The 21,840-nt window shown below is 41.3% G+C and overlaps 2 protein-coding genes across 2 annotated transcripts in view; one reads left to right on the forward strand and one right to left on the reverse strand.

The window, feature by feature from the left end:
- Trak2 (trafficking kinesin protein 2) overlaps nt 1-797 on the reverse strand; it is a 65,549-nt gene extending 64,752 nt beyond the window's left edge. Inside the window, exon 1 of the mRNA XM_029480070.2 lies at nt 578-797. The gene's annotated coding sequence lies outside the window, so the exon portion shown is untranslated. The remainder of the gene's footprint in view (nt 1-577) is intronic.
- Stradb (STE20 related adaptor beta) lies at nt 19-21,610 on the forward strand. Its single transcript, XM_021166319.3, has 12 exons — nt 19-301; nt 3,422-3,528; nt 5,449-5,529; nt 11,233-11,332; nt 14,451-14,572; nt 15,601-15,709; nt 16,911-17,034; nt 18,144-18,315; nt 18,591-18,695; nt 18,833-19,077; nt 19,470-19,512; nt 20,184-21,610. The coding sequence occupies exons 2-12, from the start codon at nt 3,517-3,519 to the stop codon at nt 20,325-20,327; spliced, it is 1,257 nt and encodes a 418-aa protein (XP_021021978.1). The 5' UTR covers nt 19-301; nt 3,422-3,516; the 3' UTR covers nt 20,328-21,610.
- The last annotated feature ends 230 nt before the right edge of the window (nt 21,611-21,840 follow it).

A 21,840-nucleotide genomic window follows, 5' to 3' on the forward strand; every position in this document is an offset into this window, starting at 1 on the left:
AGGGCCCCGCCTCCTCACTCCTGAGCTAGAAGCTGGAGGCGCGGTGGGGCGGAGCGGCGGGCCCCGACCCCGCTGGGGTGGGGCGAATCCCGTCCCGGCCGGTTGCCCCGGGCTAGGGCAGAGGTCCAGGCCGACCGGCCTTCTCGAGGCCGTGCTGCACTTCTGTGCCTTGAGGCTCACCCTGGAAGCCGGCCTAGTGTTTTCGCCTCGCCCCTCCGCGAGGCAGGTCCCGGGGCTCGCGCGTGTCGCCTCCCCTCAGCGCCCGCTGTCTGGAGAGTCGCTGGCCTTGGTCACCGCCTAGGTAATGAGGGGAGGCAGGCCGGCAGGGGATGGTGTGGGGACCCGCGGAGCGACAGGGAACGCAGCTCGGTAGGTGCACCGCGGAAGGCTACAAGGCCAGTCCTCGCCTCCGCTCCTTACCGGAGTTGACACGGCCGGCCGAGCAGCCGCTGGAGTCTGCGGGACGCCCGCTCCCGCTCTCTGTGCCAGCGCACCGGGGGCCGGGGCTCCCGGGTGCCCAGCGGCGGTGCCAGGTGCAGGAACCCAGCCACCGCCGCCCCGCTCCCCCAGCTCTCACCTTTGGTGGCGCACACAGGCCTGGCGACTTCCCAAGTTGAAGACACTCTGGCCCCAGACCTGTCTGCTCAGAGACGTCGAAGGGACCTTTTCCCAAATTAAATGTCCAGGCTTCGTTTTGTCTTCAGTGTTTACATTTGATGTCTTGTTTTCCCCTCGTGGGTTTGTTATGTCAAATACCTTTTCTCCAAACTTGATCATGATTTGTGACAGCACCTACATAGCACAGTGCTTGGCACTCCGTAAATATTTGTTGTAACCATGAGTCATGATACTAAGTTTGGAAAATTGGATTAAGCTGTGTGCTTCGCTATGATCTTTGTTAAGGTTTTATGAGATTTCAAGATCACCTTGAGAATTACTGTAATTTTGAAGCCTAACAAAGAGTATTGGTAGGTTTTTTGTTTTTGTTTTTGTCGGCATTTCCTGTAACAGTAGACCATTGAAGACCTCGATTAACGCAAAACCCAAGTCTTGTAAATACATAGCCCTTCTGGTGTCCATTTAAAGTGTTAACCTTTCAAATGAAAGGCCTGGGTATGACTTCTATATTATGCAACAAATTAGATTATTTATAAAGCTTTATTGTGGTTTGCTTTTTAGGTACAATTGCAAGGGACTACACTGAAGTACTCATTATGTTTAGGAATACAGGTTTCTTAAGTATATATATATATATATATATATGCACACATTTATGAATAAATACATACACACATATTTTAAAGATGGGGTCTCACTATGTTGGTATCCCAAGACGGCTTAGAACTCACAAAGATCAGCCTGCGTCTGCCTCTGCCTCCTGAATGCTGGAATTAAAGGCATGTTCCACCAAGCCTCAGCAAGCTTCTTTATTTTTTTTTAATTTACTTTGAAGAATTTATAATCTTAGCATAATAGCAAACACTAACAGCAGATCTTTCGTGCAACTCCTTTGCCAGGTGCAGCTGCTGCCCTGACCTCAAAATGTCTTGAAAAATGATCTGTTAATAGTGTGGCATACCGAAAGTAAAACTTCTGAGATTAAACCACCCCACTGGTAGTAACAGTTCTAGAAGACTGTGGCCTGACTCTTTTCAAATTGTTTTGTTGTTTAAAACAACAAACCCAATAACAACACAGCGCGCTGTAAAGCAGATACAGAGTCATGGTAACCACAGAATTAATCACCAGACCTTTCCGCCTCAGGTGAAGTCAGCAGCAGGTCAGGGCCTGGTGTTAATTGTGTGTGTGTGCGTGTGTGTGTGTGTGTGTGTGTGTGTGTGCGCGTGTGTGTGTGCGTGCGTGCGTGCGTGTGTGTGTGTGCGTGCGAGTGTGTGTGTGTGTGTGCGTGTGTGTGTGGGGGGGGTGTCTTCCGGACTCACCAGCTCCCATCCCACACTGGCTGTTCATTAAGTGTGTTAATACAGACGTTCTCTGTGCGATTTCCTTCCTTATTTGGGTGTTACCTTAGAATAGATTAATAAAAGTGAGCTTTTACTGGGTCACACGCTGTGAATATTTTCATTGTTATTCACAAGTCCCCAGCTTGCTTTTCCTATGATCCTCAATATTTTGTCTTAAAGTGTTGCACTTGTCTTTGTTGCTTTGTTTGTTTGTTTGTTTGTTGAGACAGTTCCCTTGTGTTTCCCTGGCTGTCCTGGAATTAGCTCTGTAGACCAGGGTAGCCTTGAGTTCTGGGCTTAAAGGTGCATGCCAGCACTGCCCTGCCATGCCTGTCTTTTTTATATCTTAGAGTGTATACAAAATGTCATACATCCGTTTGCTCTCAGTCATCCTGGAGGACAGGCAACCCAGGCATCGCTCTCCTCATCTCATACCCAGCCTCCGACCCCCATGCCTTAAGTTGGCATTAATTCTTGGCAGGTGGCAAGAGTGTGTTTTCCAGTCCTTCTTTTCCTTCCTCTACCTTTGGCTTACAGAGGTTCTCCTGAGAAAATCTACTTCTTCCCTAAGCAATAACATTGGATAATACTTTATAATATCTATGGCCTGTAAACGCTTCCTTTCCTCATTTTGTTTAGCTATTTGTGGATGCCTTGATCAAATATGGGCTTTGACTAAGATGAAGTACTGGAACCAGTTTCAAGAGGTGATGTTTAGAAAGGACCAACCAACTCTAGCAAATACTGCCCCTCTCTACTGGAAAAGACCCAGAAGATTTGGGTGGTCGGTTTGTAGCTCTGTGAAGCTGAAGAAGTTACCGTGCTGAAGTTCTGAATCTATCAGTGAAAATGGACAAGAGTTGCTTGCATAATAAAATGCTTAATTTTGAGTCTGTCAACAGTTGAGAACGTCATCTTTACATTAAAACTACAAAGTGTTTTTCTTAGCCCATTACAAACCCTGTTTCAAATTTGTGGATCCTGGACCTCAAATGAGTTAGTAGGTGGTTAGTCAGAAATCTGCAGAGATTCTCAAAGTCTACTTGTAAATGGAATCATTGGAAATTCTTAGGATTTATTTTCAAGTGGCACTACTTATATAAAGACGATCCAAAACTGCTTCTCTGTATTGCCTTCATGTTTGTTCAGGGCAGAAAAAGATAGGAGAGAGGCAGTATCTTGCGACTTTGGAAATAGAAACTCTCTTTAGCGTTCTTCCTTTCAGGAGCCGGGTCAGAACAATGCTTTTTTCCTGTCTTTTTTTATTATTGTTGTTTTATTTATTTGTAATCCAGCCATTTCATCCTCCCCACTGTCTCTGAAAGGATACTCCCCTGATGCTCAGAAATGGCACTGGCCTTTGTGCCAATGAGCAGCTGTCTAAGTATCTGATAAATTATGACATCTAGTTCTTCAAGGAGTTTATGTAAATCTAAATAATTTTGCTTTTGTTTTTATAGTGGGCTATATCTGCAACTTGAAGGGAAGATAAAGGAAACATCTTCTTTGGAATAGATGGGATTTTTTTTCACTTTCTGTGAACTAAAGCGATTCAATGTCTCTTTTGGTAAGTTTTGTTAAAATGTTATACCATCAGAGTAGTTTGATCTGGAACAAAAGACATTCAGATTTAAGCTCTGAGATGCTTTGACCTGAATAACCTGTGGTCTTAAGAATGATGTTAAACTCTCAGTGAGTTTTGTCTTTTTCAAAATAAGTTTCTCCTACACTGTCTTTAAATATACCCACTATTCCAATTCTTTGTCCCAAATCTATTTGTTTTCATATATTTTGCTTAGATGCCAGTCATATCTAGTTAGCTCTGCATTTTTTTTAAAACTTCAAAAATACTTTTATAAATGTTCATGTGTCCTAAGGCAGGTAAGATAACGTATAGCATTTAACCTTTGGCTTAATCAGACAAAAAAAAATTGAATTATTACATTATATGAGCTACAGATGGAATATATTTGTCTGTTAGATACATGGCATCTGCTTTAGATTAAGTAGCTTGGGACTTTCTGTTGTATACAGTATAGTGTTTGGAAGGGATGGGTTAATATTAAGTCATCGATCTTATTCTTTAAATTGTGGGACCTTGGCAGGACAAACAGCATCCTCATTTAAATTTGCTCATGGTCAGAAGCAGTGTGGAAACTCACACCTGACATTGTGTTCTCACAGCCACGCAGGCTGAGAGATAGAACTGTGACATCAGGAGACTGCAGATGCTCTTTATGGGAAATATATAACACAGCGCTTTAAATGTGTGTATCTGGAAAATGTGTTAAAATGCTTCATTCTTTAAAGCAGAGTCAGCAAATACTTTGTGTAAAAGCCAGAAGATGATAAAGCATGCTGCTCTTCTGCCCCAGTAGCTCAAGAGCAGCCGTCAGTCAGCAGTGTGGAAACGAAAAATAAAACAGCTAAAACCTGAATGTGAGGTAGAGCAGAGTTTGTTGATCCCTGTCCTAAAGGAATGTGAAGACTTAGTTTTACATCATGTCGCAAATGAGAAAAGACGTGTAGTACCCTTCATTAGTCCCCTAGTCTGAGTGACAATTCCGAGACTCCCAGTTCTGAATTCACTTTAAAATAATTATATTTTGGCCTGGCTGGAAAACACTAGTTGTTGAGCAGTTTTGGTGCATTGTAAAAGAAAGGCCGTGGTTACTCCTGTAACTGACAGTAGTGTGAATAGACATGAGTGCACTCTGAGAATCACCTGATGCAGTGTTTGCTGCTCACACAGGCTGGGGGCAGGGATGGGGATGAGGCACTAGAGAATCGTTTACTGTAAACGCCTCTCACATACTCCTAAACTTTTTCCTTCCTAAATAGAGCAGTATCATTCCACTAATTGATGATGGGAGAGATAATGTAGATATTACATTTCATTATGGGCAATTCCTGATAGTAGAACCATGAATTGATATTCAGGAAAATATAAATTTTGCTAATAGAAGCAAGTCTCTTAATTTGCTTTGAGTTGAACATGTTTGTCACCTTAAGAATAAAAATTGGTTACAAATATATTCATTAAGTTCATAATTAAACAAATGGTTTAATGTAGAAAAGCATGCTTCTTTATATTCAAAACTATCTGAAAAAAAGATAAAAACTGTTGGTACAGCAAAATAGATTTTAGCTTAATAGTCAGAAAATGATCATTTTTAGCCAAATATTTAGGAATTTGGCAGATGTATGAGGTGCTAAAAGACTTATAAATGAAGACCAACAGTTAAAATAGATTCATAACCTCAAGAAAAGTGAAGGCAAGGCACAGAGATGGCACTGAGCACAACCTTAACGGAGTGACGTTGCCATCTGTGCGCCTGACTGCTTCCCTGCCCCATCCCCATCAGTACCTCTACCGGGTTGGCTTTTGATTCTGCTTCCAGCCCTGATCCTGGATCTTTTGCATACACAAGCCAGGCCTGTATGTGTGCCATGCTTTTCACTTATCTCAAGTATTTCTGACTTCCAGGATTGTTTCTGTGCTTCACGAACACGAGTCGAATCACTCAGACCTGAAAAACAGTCTGAAACCAGTATCCATCAATACTTGGTAAGAAAATGGTTGACCCCAGACAGTGCTTCTCCTTTGCCTTCTGTGATGCTCTTGACTGACTCTTCTTTTCCCTGCTGCTCTCCATGAGTTTGTAACTGACCTCTTCGTAACCTGCTCTTTCTGAGCAGTGTCACAGATTCCTGTGGTTTCCGTTGCTGAGGTTTCTTTCACGTTGTCCTGGAGCTTTCTCGGGTGTTCTGAGAGGAGCATGGTTGATATCCAGACTTACTCTTCCCAGGGTCCTGGGATATCTATAGAATACGTCTGATTAGATTGTTTTCCCAGGGCATTTCTACTGATGTGAGTGAAACTTTAATCTTCATCCAAATCTTTCCATCCCCTGTACCTTTCCCTTTGGCTAATGAAAGCACGACTATTTCTTCTACATGCTAGGATGCTGGCGTTCTCCCTACGCTGCCTCTGGCCTTCTCCCCACTCCCTTGAGGAGCAGGGGCACTCAGGCTCCACCTGGCCTGTAGTCTGTGCACACTTGCAGCCTTCAGTTCTATTCCAAGACGCCCACTCATGCCACTTTGAAGCCAACGGGTAAAGTCCAAATCTCTGAGCAAGACTCTCAATGGTATTGTGTATGACCAGTATTTGAGTTTCCTTTCTTATTGGGAATATCTTCTCTCTGCTTGAAATACCCTTGTTTCTGCCCTCCCCTGAAATTTCTCCTCATCTGTAAAGAATTGATTCCATTTTGTATCTGTAAACTCTTCCCCAGGTCTTTTCATTTCATTGTGCTGTCACTGTCAGGACATTCTCATGGGATACTTGTCACCATACTGTCTTACAGTGAGTGGGGTCTGTGTCTCTTCCAGCATAATGTGATCCCCATATAAGGGGCACCCTAGTCTTATTCATCTTTGTCTGACATACTAAGCAATATAAAGGGTTGTGTTTGGTAATATGTCTCTGAAATCTTTACTCCTCTTTTTTTTTTTTTGTTTTGTTTTGTTTTTAATTAGATATTTTCTTCATTTACATTTCCAATTCTATCCCAAAAGTCCCCCCATACCCTCCCCCCCACTCCTCCCCCCACTCCCACTTCTTGGCCCTGGCGTTCCCCTGTACTGGGGCATATAGTTTGCAAGTCCAATGAGCCTCTCTTTCCAATGATGGCCGACTAGGCCATCTTCTGATACATATGCAGCTAGAAACACGAGCTCCGGGGGGGGGGGGGTTCTGGTTAGTACATCATGTTGTTCCACCTATAGGGTTGCAGACCCCTTTAGCTCCTTGGGTACTTTCTCTAGCTCCTCCATTGGGGGCCCTGTGATCCATCCAATAGCTGACTGTGAGCATCCACTTCTGTGCTTGCTAGGCCCCAGTATAGCCTCACAAGAGATAGCTATATCTGGGTCCTTTCAGCAAAATCTTGCGAGTGTCTTTACTCCTCTTAATTCTTAATTTATACTACAAATTTTGCTATGCAGTGAAACCTGCTTAGAAAATTTTGTTACAGCATAAAGTAATTCCAGTTATTTTTACTTATAGTTTATCTGAGGCCTATAGTATGAATATTTTAATAAGTACTGGTGGTGTTCCCTCCTGCCACTAACCATTTAAGTTCTTGAAACACACACACACAGAGCTTCTATATTGGTGGCCAGCATGTAGCATTGCAATGGACAGCAAAAGATAAAACCTCACACAGGCCTTCCTTTAACCAGTGTCATGTTTATTCACAAGAATTCCGTCTTCCGTTGTGTGTAATAGGAGGTGGTCTCTAACCCTTTCTTCAGACTGAGGTAAGTCAGGCACATGACTTGTCTCTGTGCTGTTATTGAGCCCCAAAACTCTAGAAATTCCCATGCTAGTATTCTTCTTAACCTCTGGGTTTGGAGCCCTTTTGTATTTTAAGTTGGACCCAAAAAAATCTTCAGTGAGGGAAAGAGAGGCCTGACTTGAAGTTCCATGAGGAAAAGCAAACTGGAGAAGTTCTGGGATGGAAACTGGTGCCTAGAGCTTAGCAAGGCCTCCTGAGTGCTCCCTGGGCTGATGCATAAGAGCAGTATCAGTTGTCTCCTACTGACAACTTGTAGCTTTTCGTCAGGAGGGATACTTACTGTACACTGGATTAAATGTTAGGTTACAATGATACCAATTTAAGTACTTTGACATCTTACACTAGTTTCCCATTATAAACTATAAAACTTCTAATTATGATTTTGTTTCCCATGAGACTTCACTTAAGCCTGATGATGCTAAAGATATATTAGCCTAAACAAAACAGTTAACAAGAATATACCCTAGGTTTGCTGGCTAAATCCAGTTTCTGACTCTGAGATAACTAAGGAACAGACTTCAAAGCATGGTTTAAAAACCAAACCAGTGAAACCATCTTCCGTGAAGTGTTTTTAGAGATATCTACCAGATTTTTCTGCTTAAATTGGGCCTTTTGCATCTTCAGGAAGTCATTAAACATTCTACTGGGATAAAGATAGTTGTATTTTGAATATAAAATATCCCCATAGCTTATGTGTTTGAGCACTTGGTCCTTAGCTGTTGGTGCTGTTTGAGAAGGATATGGAACCGACAGGAAGTAGGGAGCCTTGATAGAAGGGAGCCCTAGGAGGGAGCCTTGAGGTTTTATGGCCTGGTGTTGGCTTAAAATTTTTTTAAATCCTACTTTTAATATGGGTTTTTAAATGCTTTACCCTTCCTAGCCCGCCAAAGGTAGTAGAAGAAAGGGTATTAGGATATGGGGGAAGTGGACGTGTTTAGAACTAGTTCTTTGGAGCAAATCCAATCTGCTTTGTCAGAATGTATAGCAGCAGCCCAGTTCAATAATGTCGGGGTAGCAAACACAAATCAGCAGCAGTGGCATGACCCAGCAGAAAGCCAGGCCTCCACCGAATCAGCACAAGTCAGCACAGGGACCATGACCAGCACGGACAACAGGAGAAGTTCTCTTCTGTGCCTCTCCACAAAATGAAGATCAGTGAAGATTAAGACATGAGACCAACGAAGTGTTGCAAAGCTAGCTATGCAAGCCCTCATCACTGTCCTTTGACTCCTATTTATATTCCCTCCAGACATCATGTGTTCTCCCAAGGGTCTTGCCTCACCACATGAGTATGTCTTAGCAAAACTCTACGTGAGTCTGTATCACTCTGCCAATCAGCCTGAGTCCACAGAAGCAGCAAGAAGCTGCCAGAACACCACCAGAAGTTTTTTGGTACATTTCTTTCTTATGAAGTCACAACAACAATGACCATTAAGATTAAGGTATAGCAAAATGTACCAATACCACCCAGCGTCGTCCACCATCTGTTGGATCCTTCTTGGCACCGTGTGTCCTTTCATGTATTTGCTTTAACTAGACATTCTTTCATCTGTGTCTGCTTCAGGAAAACACTCCTTCACAGGCCTGCCCCAGCAAAACACCTTCAGATACAGACTTTCCCCAAAACCCCTAAGTTTCCACTTTAGCCTCATCTGCCTTCCTGCTCTGCCTCTGCCCCTCACCTCTGAGGCTGTGTGATGAGCTGGCCTCTTGCTTCTCCAATGCTGCTTTTCTTGCTGTGGTAGACTGTATTCCTTTGGAACTGTAAGCTAAAGCACACCCTTTCTTCCTAAGTTAGCTTTTGTCTGGATATCTAATCACAGAAGCAGACATGAAACTAGGACAGGGAGCAAGCCATAACTTCGCTTTGTAGTTCTCTAGTAGTAAAATTAATAAGAGAAGTGAGGTTAGTTTGAGATGAGTTTCTGTCAGCCCATGCTGACTTACTGTGATTACGGTGACATTTTCTTCATGGTTCATATTTTCACTGTCAGTTTGATCTCAGCCTCTCTGGGAAGAAACATCAGACTTGCTGCTTTATTTATTCTACTTTTTGAAAATTGGTCTGTTGCCAGGTATAATGGCTTGTGTCTGTACTACTAACTCTTAAGAGATTGCGACAGGAGGATTGCCACAAATTCAAGGCCAGTATCTGGGCTAGGAAACCTTTCCTAAGGAAGGAAGGAAGGAAGGAAGGAAGGAAGGAAGGAAGGAAGGAAGGAAGGAAGGGAGGGAGGAAGGAAGGAAGGAAAAGGAAAACTAGAGAAAGAAGAACACTAAAAGAGTTAGACATTCAGTTGCTCTTGAGTGAGTTAGGAGTTCACTATGGGTTCATAACAAGACAGACTAGGACAGGAGGAGACTTTGGGTTGAAGAGCTAGACCCTGTCTCAAAAACAACAGACAAAATTTAAAAACCTCAGCAAATAAAAAAGACCCATAGCCTTTGAATATTTGCTTGTAACATCTAGTTTTAAGAAGACTATTTCCCTCCTGCAATAGATGGAGGGAATTAGAGGTGGGGTGGTTAGCTGATTTCAGCCCATCATCATGCACATATTTTATGTGTGTTTAGCCTGCACGTATGTCTGTGTAGCACATACATGAAGTGCCTGCAGAGTCTAGAAGAGACCATTCGATTCCCTGGAACTGGAGTTACACTTATAACCCCAGTTATAGTTAGCTGCCATGTGGGTGTTGGGAATTGAACCTGTGTCCTCTAGAAGAGCAGCCAGTGCTCTGAACCACTGAGCCATCTTATAAGTTATAAGTTTTATAACTGCCATTTTATAAGTTATAAAAATAAACCTTGGTGCTTTATGTGTCTAGCATTTCTAACAGTCTTACAGATTGATAACACTTTAAAATTTTAAGACATTGTTATACACTCTTCTTTTTATTTTATGTTTTCTTTACATCTGTTTAGCTGAATGCTCCCTATTCTAAAACAGCCAAATTAGCTTATGGTATCATCCCACCCCAAATTGGGCTTACTTTCAACTGTATGATAGAATTCTCTTCTATGCCCTTTTATTTGTGCTTCACCATAAGTAAAGGGTTACCAGTCTGTTCTCAAGTTTTGGAAACATACTTGTCACCATCTATATAACTCCATCTACTGGCTTTAACCTGTTTCTCCTGATTAAAGAGTTAGATATAAATGGAGTTAGCACAGTTCCTCACACATCATACTGTTGGTTCCCCCGCTTCCTTCTCACCTCCTTAGAGGCAGTAACAAGAGCCTTGCCACCTGCTGGTTCCCGCAAAGGCTTCTTAGTGTCCTTTGGGGCCCTGCTGTCCTTTAGGACATCCTCATGGATATCATATTATGCTAGTAGGTCAGGCCTCCTCTTTCTCCTTCCTGTGTGCTATTTCACTGCTGCTATAGTTAGATACAGACCTGCCGCTGACTCCAGAGCACCCCACGAGACCTCACACTGCTACGGGCACCTTCAGCTGGCAGGCCTGTAGCACTGACCTCCCGTCTCCTTAGGGTTATATTTCTATCTGACCTTCTCTTCATTTTATCATATGAAAGACGTCTTTACTGTTAACAAAGCATATACCTCAGACTCAAAGCAAGAACACAGCCTAGAATATCCTCACAGGTCCTTGCAGTTCCTCCCTTAAACACTTAACAATTATCATCTATTCTTAGAACCTTCTAGAAGTTTTACTGAAAACGAGATGGGAAGTATGTCTCGCTCTTGCCCATCTGTTTTTTCTGCCCTTCTCTCTTCAGGCTGAAACCTGACATCGGTTAGCAAGTGCTAAATTCCTTCTAGATCTTAAAATATCCTTTTCAGTCACCTTCTAGTGCTGTCAATATTTTCTGTCGGGATAGGGAGATCAAATTGGGGGACTAATATGTTTATTCTGTTTTATTTTTATTATGTAAAAACAATGCAGGTTGATGAGTCAGCCATTTCCCGGCCCCCTCCGTCTGCTAGAGCCAATGAAGTTATATGCTCCACTAACGTGTCTCACTATGAACTGCAAGTGGAAATAGGTAATGATGCTGGGCTTGTCTCCCTTGCCTCTTCCATGCTACAGAGGAAACTGTGGCACACAGATTATTTTATAGGCATGCCTTTCTTCCTTGTTACCTACAGCATAAAATTGGATTTTAGCTGGGTCTGTTAGCTGACTCTAAAGCATTTTATGTCTGTTTAAAAATAATCACTCATATTTTAAGATTTCTGTCTAGTATGACTTTTCCACTGAAGTACATTTAGGAAAAAAAGAAAAGAGAGAAAGAGAAGTTTAGATAACCTAAGTAATACTTGAATCTTTGTAGGAGGTTTTTAGTTTTATGGGTTTAATTTTTACAGGGTAGGAATTTAAATCAAGTCATACAATTTTTTTTTCAGTCATGACACTTAATCCAAATTACTCGTTAATTTATATTTTATCCAAATTTTATTGTAAAAAAATTCTCATTTAAGTATAAAACAAAATCAGTTCCTGTTTATAGCTTTATGTTGTGAAACATTTGCTCTGAACATTCAGGAACACTAATTAATCACTAAAAACCAGTGACACTGTTGGCTTGAGGCTATAAAAAAAAAGCTCTGACTTGAGGTTTCTCTTCTCTGGGATGCGAACATGGAGAAGAGTACGTGTGAGACATTAGAGGGCATTAGAGGAGAGATGTGTTAAAGGAACCTCTTAAAGATGTCTATCCCTAGCTTTGAAGACTGATTTATAATGTATGTATGCCTTTGAGTATAAAGATTACCTAATGTAGTGGATGGGAACCAGTTAACTAATTTTAGTTCATCACTCAGTAGCAGAACAGAGAAAACTGAGTAGCAAGTCAGCAGTTCTGGGAGTGGAGAATAATGGCAAAAACGGCATGCCTCTTAAGGGGAGTTGTGGCTGCTTGTTGTTGTTTAAATACAAACTACAGAGAGCAATCTTGGCTGTCTGAGGAGGTTTTGAATAATATTGCTAACTCACAGAATTGTTGGCCAGAAGAAAAGACTTGCAAGAAACCAAATGAAGCTGGGCAACCAGAGTCAGAGCCTTGGCAGCGCATTGCTGCGCGCGTGGGTACTCTGCCACAGGCATTAGGCTTTGCCGAGTCAGGAATGAGTCCAGTGATCAGACAGAGGTGGAGCTTTCGAACATGGTGGCTTATACATTGTGAAAGGATTGACTGATTTGTGGGATGGTATCTTATAGGCTTTGGGGAGTGAGTGGGCCAAGCACGTTCAGCTCTCATGCATTGTTTGTAAGAATGCAAAAATAGTTCAGCCACATTAGGAAAGAGCTTGGCAGCTCTTAAATTCAAACCTGTATTGACCACATGCCTTGGAAATCTCAAGTGCAGGTACTTACCATAAAGAAAGGAAGATGTGTCTTCTTACGGACCTGTGTAGGGGTAGTCAGGGAAACTTCAACTCAAATGCCCACCACCTAGGAATACATAAATGGCTCCTATGATGGAGCCACTTAATGCATTTTTCCAGCAACACGGGAAGTCAGATACTTGGAGCACAGGTAAATCTCAGAAGCATTGTGCTAAGTGAAAGAAGCCAAGCACAAAAGACTCAAACTTTTTTCTTTTGGTACCCTCTGTGATATACATCAGGCAGATCAGTAGTCGCCAGGGCTTGTAAGGAGAGACTTGGGATTGCTGAATAGCATTTCATTGTTTGCCTATATGACAGTTTGTTCATCAAGCCATAATTTTAGCAGTTACTGTAAATATGCAGTGGTGTGATGTTGTTTTAATATGCCTTTCTCTAGATTGAGCATCTTTTCATATGTCTATTATTATTATTATTATTATTATTATTATTATTATTATTGAATTGCTTTCTGTCTTATAAAATTCCAAGAGTTCTTTATAAGTTTTTAATGAAAATCTTATCAGATATAAACACTCTTAATGTTTTCAGTCAATGGCTTATCCTTTATTTTTTTGTATATTGGTAAATAAAATATACACTCCTGATAAAAAACATTTTAGTACCTAAGTAAAATCTTAATGACAAAAGAAAGTGCACTGATAAATAAAAGTGTACACAGAACAAGTGAATAGAGTCTAAACACAGTTGTCAGTCTGACAGACACCGTCCATCCAGATGTGTGAGGCATCGCACTGTACTGACCTGTACTCTAGTCTGTGCTGCGGTGCAGGTGTCTTCACTAAAGTCAGAGATTGCCTTCCTTTCCCATTGCCTGTTACATGACCTTTGAAACAGTGAGTCTGGGCAGCTCCAGGCCACTAGAAGGAAAGTGTGAGACCTGAAAATGTATGGCATGTGACCCTTTGTGCAAAACCTGCCCATTAAGTTATATAGAAGTCTTTTGGTTCTTCCAAAGATGTTTCCTTAAAATGGATGGCTAGAAAGTCATGGAGAAAACTCAAAGTTGAGTGGACAAGAAAGTAAGGGTGGTATGAAGAAAAGAACGCTTAATGTCTTTTTGAGGGTGGAGGAGGAGTTGGAAGGCTAAATATGACAAAGATGCACTAAGGAAAACTTCAAAAAATTAAGAAAATTTTAAAAAGATCAAGGGCTGTAGAGATGGCTCAGCAGTTATGAGTACTGGCTGTTCCTATAGAGTTTGAATTCCCAGCACCCACGTGGCATTTCACAACTGTCTATAACTCCAGATCCAGGGGATCTATGGCACCATGCAGGAGGTATACATACACATGCATGTGCGCAAACCCCACACACATGTAAAATAAGATGTATCTTTTAATAAAAAGAAGTCCAGGAGGGACACACTGTTGAAGTAAGGGTCATGTCTGAATCACATACCAGCAGGCAATTTGAGTCGTGTGAGTGGAGACCTGAGCTTGGTACCATTGAGAACTGCTGGTAGGCAGGCTACATCTCCTACATGAGGGAGCTCCCACCTCCCTGAGCAGCAGTGTTGACTACCCTAACTGGGTAGTAATGGCCTCTCTCTTGAGTAGCTGGGAATGGCCTGGGTTGAAGTGTGGGGAGTGAGGAGTTTGAGTTATGGATATCACTGTGATGCTGAGGATACCTGAACCTTTTCATTTTCTTAGTAGTTTTGGAACGGCAGGGAGTTTCAAATTTTGCTGAAGTGGATAGTGTCCACTTTTCTCCTGCTTTGACTGTTACCATGGGTTTTCTGTGTGACTGCAGGAAGAGGGTTTGACAACTTGACCTCTGTTCATCTTGCACGGCACACTCCTACAGGAACACTGGTAACTGTAAAAATTACAAACCTGGAAAGCTGCACTGAAGAACGTCTGAAAGCTTTACAGGTAATGATACAAAGGAAGGAAGTGTTAGCTGGGATGTCTGTTTGAGAGGATTGTGAAATTTTCTGTCCCCAACTGATAGTTCTGTTAAAGAAAGTAAATTTAACTAAGTCATGCAGTTACCAGACTGGGAAGAACACATGAAAGCAGATGTATTAGCTGATAGATCAAATATATTCAAACGTTGGTAAACACTACGAATTCTTCAAGTGAGTGGCATATTTCAGTGTTACACTGGAGACTGACTGACAACACCCTCAGTCAGTCTAATGACAAACAGGAAAGAAGTTTTTCTATCATTTAAGCAAAATTAACCTCAGAATTGATAAATTTTAATGGGATTATATTTCAGGTATATATAATTACTTTGTTGTTTCTAATCATTTTTTTTTGTGCAAAGGGGGAAATTTATTTTAGTATTGTCTCAAATTCTAAACTCTTTCTAAGAGGGTGAGGAGATGTCTCAGCAAGTAAAGGTGCTTATTTCTAACCTCATGGCCTGAGCTTGACCTCAGGAGCCCACGTGATGGAAAAAGACGAGCAAGTCCTGCATTATGTCTTTGGTGTCCACGTGGGTACTGTGGCATGTGCATGTCCCTCCCCAGCAAATAAGTAAATAAATGTAAAAACATTTTAAAAACAGGTCGGCAGGTAAGTAGGTAGGTAGGTAGCTTGGGGTGGAAAAGATTGGGAGAAACTCTGCTAAAATATTTACAGTGGTTCTCTCCATAATGTGTTAGTGATTTCCCCTGTCCTCATTTTCTACAGCAAAAACTTATACAGTATTTAAATGTATTCCCTTTGGAGGTAAACTAAGTCACATTTCTTTTTCACTGTGTGCTTCTGGACAAGTTTTCTGACATTTTAAAAGTGCCTTATAAAACACAAGTCAGTGTCATGTATTTTCTGGAACAACTATGAAATTTAGAAGCAAAAGCTAACATGCTCCCTTGAGTATTAGGCACAATCACTGCTATTTAAAAAGAAAAAGGTGACTTTTAAACGTCTTTTCTCTTTTATATTTATCCTAGAGAGCAGTGATTCTGTCTCACTTTTTCCAACATCCCAATATTACAACTTATTGGACAGTGTTCACTGTTGGCAGCTGGCTTTGGGTTATTTCTCCATTTATGGCCTACGGTAAGAAAATGGTTTTAAGTAAAACAACTAATTGTTTAACATGAATGGTATCATTGTAAAAATAGAGTGGGGTCTTGTATCTATCATTCACTACTTTTAATTTATAGATTTAGTGGCCAATTCTAGATTTCATACTGTATTTCTGCTGCTGCTTTTTTAGAGCAGAATGGGAATGGTAATCCACCAACCACCACTGATTCTCTGAAAGTGCTGTGCCCTGGGACACAGTGCCCTCCCTCAGCTTCCTTCCCTCTCTTGGTAGAGAGTAGTGGCTGTCTTGCAAGCAGAAATAGTTTCCCGGTGTAAGCACAGTGTCTGCCTCTGCTTTGCTGTCCTATGAACTGATCTCAGTGAACTGTAGACCCAGGGGAGTGCCCGGCTTCCTTACCTGTGCTGCTTACAGGAGGAAATCACTCACAGTTTCTATCAGCCCTGGTGCTTAGCACAGCTCATTTTCCAGTAAATGTACTGAACTCATAGCAATGGATTCTAGAGCTTTGGGGTTTAGAGCAGCTCTTGTGAATTACTTCTAAATTTAAAATATCACATATACACATTTTTATTCAATACTGAAAAATTCTATTTTTAAAAGTCACTAAAAGGAGTGTGTGTGTGTGTGTGTGTGTGTGTGTGTGTGGTGTGACTGGGGTTGAATACAGGGCCTTGAGCAGGGTAGGCAAATGCTATATATTATATGTTATATTCCCAGCCCCTCCTCCAAAAAAGAAAATAGCAAGGAGGGAGAAAGAAGGGGCTAGGAATTAGGGATTAGGATTAAATATTTCTAGCCAGGTCTGGTGACACAGGTGGCACAAAACTATAAGCTACTTAGGAAGCTGAGACAGGAGGATCACAAGTCAAGGCCAACCTCAGCAACTTAAATGAGATTCTACGTTAAAATAAAAAGATGGATAGAGATCTGGGGACAAAGCACAGTAATACCATGTATGAGGTCTTAGATTCAAGCCTCAGTTCTGTTTGTTTTGGTGATGATGGTCATGATGATAATGATGATGGTGATGATGGTGATGATGATGGCAATGATTCTTGAAGGGAAGTTGTGTCTGCGTGGGAAATTGGCTATACTCAAAAAGTAAGAGGCACATGTTTGTCTCCTTATGATTGAAAAGAGTACTTAAAGCATAGTTGAAAGTAAAATCACTTTAAATGTTCATCTGAATACATCTGGGCTTTCTTTCAGGTTCAGCAAGTCAGCTCCTAAGGACCTACTTTCCTGATGGAATGAGTGAGACTTTAATAAGAAACATTCTCTTTGGAGCAGTACAAGGGTTGAACTATCTGCACCAAAATGGCTGTATCCATAGGTATTTGCTTACTTACAGTCTACACAAGAGAAAGAATTTTAAAGAAGTCATCCAGAGAAACTTTTGTAAAGATAAGTGTTAGAAAAGAAGGGATAAGAAACTAATAAATGAAAATTGAAGATAACCAATAGATATCTGACCAGTAGATAACAGTGGTGCCTACCATTCATGTCTGTTCAGCAGAAATGTTCATGCCACAGTGTGCATGCTGGGTTGGCACTGGTGTGTGCACACTGGTGTGGCGGGAGAGTAGAGAGCATGCTTAGTGAAGTTGGGGGTTGGGGGGGGGGTAGGGAGCAACTCATGCCCAGATTATCAGCTGGGATTTTGTTGTTGTTAGTGGTGGGGTTTTGGTTTTTTGTTTTGTTTTGTTTTTGAAAATAAAGAGCATCTTTAGCTACTTTCCAGCTTATGTCGTGTTTCTATCTTGTGTGAGTTATACAGTTCTTTCCTCTGAGTGGTCTTTAGACCTGCAGAGCACCATACTACATACCAGTTCTCCCTGTGCTCCTCAAGAATCTTGTGTTTCACTGTAGATTAATTTTGAGTAGATTTGCTTGTTGGTTTTGTCTCCTTAACGCTTGCTGCTGGGTTCCTTGTTTGTCAGCAGCGTTCTGACTGAAGATTCCAAGTTGGATGTATTCAAATGGAGGTTCTTTTCACCTTACCAGATTATTGGCTGTCCCACTCTGATAATGTCCAAATGTAGTGTTTTAGATGGGAAAACAAGGCTCTTGCATCATCTATAGGACAGTTAGAAGAACTTTAACATGACATATCTTTATAAGTGATGGTATCCCACAGAGACTTTATTGTTATTTCATTGAACCTTGAATAACTACTGTAAACTTGAGTGCATCCTCAAGTAGCAAAATTGACCCTTTCATTTCATTTCTTTGATAGCCCCCCTGTTCTGGTGCTATGTTAAGTACCTAACGAGTTCTTTGACTCCTTGCAGGTGTCATGTATTTTCAGTTCCTATGGTACACTGCTGTGTTATAAAGGGTGTTTACTTTCCAAGGGAGGATGAGGGTATGTTCTCAGCACACTTTTATTCATTCCTCATGGGCCAGATCCCTAGTTCTTAGGATTGTTTCTTTTTGTTCTAGGAGTTTTAAAGCCAGCCATATCCTCATTTCTGGTGATGGCCTGGTGACCCTCTCTGGCCTGTCCCACCTGCATAGTTTGCTTAAGCACGGACAAAGGCATAGGGCTGTGTTTGATTTCCCACAGTTCAGCACATCAGTGCAGCCGTGGCTGAGTCCAGAACTACTGAGACAGGTCAGCTGTGGCTATTGCTGTTGTGTCTGTGCGTCTCAAATGTCTTTGAGTTTGACTAAAGGACAGCTGTGTCCTTGGTTATTTGGTGAATGGCTGCCACAAGACCTTTTCTCTTCTCACACGTGTGTTAGGAATTTAAAATTGTGAAAGCATTTACCAGGTGGATCTTGATTTTGTGCTTTGGGGGCTCTTTTTCGTGGCTCACCATCCTTAATCAAGAGAACGCCTGGATACCACTCTGCTGTTTGTACTAAGGCTCCCTGTTGTGCTTACAGGATTTACATGGCTATAATGTGAAGTCAGATATTTACAGTGTTGGCATCACAGCCTGTGAATTGGCCAGCGGGCAGGTACCTTTCCAGGACATGCACAGGACTCAGGTAATGCCCCGGAACTTAGCTGTGACAGCTTTCTTAGGTCCAGATAACTTGTATTCACCATGTTTGTTGTAGACTCTAGAGCTTTATTAGCACTTTTGTGTACATGTTTTACCTATAGATGTTTTCCTTTCTCCTAGATGCTATTACAGAAACTGAAAGGTCCTCCGTATAGCCCACTGGATGTCAGTATTTTTCCTCAGTCAGACTCTAGAATGAGAAATTCCCAGTCAGGAGTAGACTCTGGAATTGGAGAGAGTGTGCTTGTCTCCACTGGAACTCACACAGTCAATAGTGACCGGCTCCATACGCCATCCACAAAGACGTTCTCTCCTGCCTTTTTTAGCTTGGTGCAGCTGTGTTTGCAGCAAGATCCTGAGAAAAGGTAATCCTGGTCACCTCCAAGTAGCATAAAACATATGTGCTTTACATCTTATAGTAGTTTTACGATATTACTCTTCCCATAAAATTAATGTATCTCGATCAGAAAACTTAATCTGAAGAGGGTCAGTGCAAAGAACAAGTCCAGGTGATGAGCAGGTATGGAGAGCAGTTGGGCTCCTTTCTTGGCCATGCCACGCCCAGCTGAGCTGCCATGTACAAATCAGTTCTTAGTGTGTCTGCTAAGGCACCTTTGGAAACTCCTAAGAAGTTAAAACAGTTTTGTGTGTGTACATACACACACACACACACACACACACAAACACAATAATGTACACATACACACATTTTCTGATGTTAGGTTTTATTTTCTAATAACTTTTTCAAAAATTTCAGGCCATCAGCAAGCAGTTTGTTGTCCCATGTATTCTTCAAGCAGGTGAGCTGGCCTATTATCCATTGTTTTAAATATTTTAAAATATTATTTTTAAAAGCCTTTATTAGTTGGCTTCATAGGACACCTGGGTTACAAAAAATTTAATAATAACTTCCCTATAAAATAGAATTAAAATAAGAACATTTTTAGTAGTTAATTTTAGGCTCATTTTAGTGTGTGTGTGTGTGTGTGTGTACATGGTGTATGTTCATGAATGTGTCATAAGGACACTTGTGGAAGTCACTCTCTCACTCCATTGTGTGGACCCCAGGATAGAGCTTAGATTTTTCAAGTATAGGTGTGAAACACCCTTGGCACCTTTGCCTGCTGAGCCATCTAGTGCCCTTAATTATATATAGAATATTTAAAAGATTTTTATTCTTCAAAAACAAAGCAGTAAAGATAACATGTTACACACACTATATTTTTATTAACTTAAAACTGGTATCTGTCTTACCTAGAAATAATGACAGGGCAGAATAATTCTGCTTAAAATTAGTTTATTTAGCTTTTAAGTCTTTGGTTTTCTCTGATTGTCAGAATTAGAAGCATTTAAAAGGAAAAGACCTAAAAATAATTTTAAAGTTTTAAAATGTCTTTAAAAGTTATTTATTGCTTATAAAATTTGTGTTGAGTCTCTGTGCCCACGTCACTATTTTAAGTTTCTTTAACAGATGAAAGAAGAAAGCCAGGATTCCATACTTCCCCTGTTGCCACCTGCTTATAACAGGCCATCAGCGTCACTGCCACCAGTGTCGCCATGGAGCGAGCTGGAATTCCAGTTTCCTGATGATAAAGACCCAGTGTGGGAATTCTAGGGTTGCCAAATCATTTCATGTCCTCTATACTTGACAGCCTCTCCTTGCTGCTTGTCCTCTGTCTTGTTAGGTACAAATGACAAATCTATACTTGAAAATACAGTTGGTGCACTGGAGAATTGATCAGTTAAACCACTCTGTTCCTGGGGCGTGGATTTACCCTCTCTGCCCAGATCAGAGCACCCGCACGACTTCCTCGTCAGTTTCTGCCCAGCTCAGCTAGTGTCCACTTGCCCGCCCTTCCACACACCCCCCCTGCTTTTCCACTTTTTAAGCTGTGACTGGTACTTTCTGGATCTCAGTGTAACTTTTGAGCTAGTTAATTTTCTTCTACATTTTATTGTTCTCTGAGGAATGAACCCTTCCTCAGAGGACAGTGCCTCCAGAGCATCTTTTCTTCCAGATTCACTAGCCTTTTTGATCAGCTATTGTTAGATGAACAAGCTGGTTTATTTTGGTACAAAGCCCTTTTTTGGAGAAGGGAAAATGTTTGTACTATTCCTTTTACATATGGCAACATCAAACTGAGCCTTGCTCACATTAAATAATTCACTTGAACTATAAAGAGAAGATGCAATTTGCATTTTAAAGGGGAGGGGGCTAACATAACACTTTTCTACCTGTGTAAATTATAGATCATTAATTCATGCACCCTGTGGGAGCTCAATAAAAATGTATTAAATTAAACATCTCTTTTATATATATTTTGTGTGGCTTAACAAAGCTAGAACACAGATTCTAATTTGGTTTGCTGAGAGAATCTCTTTTTTACACATAATTTACATAACATGGTATAAACTTCAGGCAATCTCTTAGAGACAAATGGCATGTTGGCCTTTTATATGCTTGTTTCTGTAGTGGGGTAAACCTTGAAGCCCATGCTGTTGTTAATGGCCCTGCCTCCCTAGCAGGAGATGTTGTGTTTTAGTTACATTTTTGTTGCTATGATAAAATCCCACAATCAAAAGAGTTGCAGAGGGCTAGTTGTCCTTACTGACAGAGAAGGCAAAGCAGCAGGAGCAGAGAGCTAAGAGGTCCTATCTCAGCTACATCACAGGAAGCAGAGACGGGGAACTGGAACTGGGCCAAGCCTACAAGCTCTCAGAGCACCCTCTGCAGCATACTTCTTCCTGTAGGGCGAAGAGCATCACCGAAGAGCTGATCACCAACACCAACTAGGTGTTCAGCTGCATGAGACCATAGCGCACATTTGTCATCCAGACTAGCATAGTGTTTTAAAAGTGGTTTGTAATTGAACTTGTAATAAACTGGGGTCTATGTCAGTTGGTTTTCTTCATCTATATGACTATATAGATTGGAAGTTAATCTATGTGACTATATGACGTTGAAAGTTACTGTAAAATGATGGTCTTGAGTCTAAATAGGCAGTTAGAAGCAATTCTGTTCATGTTTGTTGGCTATGCCTCTGCCTCAAGTATGAACATTAGAGTTTCTCTATCGACACAGCCGCCAAGACCCGCGGAGGTGGGAAGTGGAGGTGAGAGAAATTAGA

Source organism: Mus caroli, unplaced genomic scaffold, assembly GCF_978045245.1.
Source record: "Mus caroli unplaced genomic scaffold, Mus_caroli_1 scaffold_1, whole genome shotgun sequence".
NCBI lineage: Eukaryota > Metazoa > Chordata > Mammalia > Rodentia > Muridae > Mus > Mus caroli.

What these genes read in the sequence shown, in the direction of transcription:
- Stradb (XM_021166319.3), top strand. An exon ending in AACGTCTGAAAGCTTTACAG is followed by an intron (nt 14,573 to 15,600) that starts GTAATGATACAA and finishes TATTTATCCTAG; the next exon opens with AGAGCAGTGATTCTGTCTCA. An exon ending in AGGACATGCACAGGACTCAG is followed by an intron (nt 18,696 to 18,832) that starts GTAATGCCCCGG and finishes CCTTTCTCCTAG; the next exon opens with ATGCTATTACAGAAACTGAA.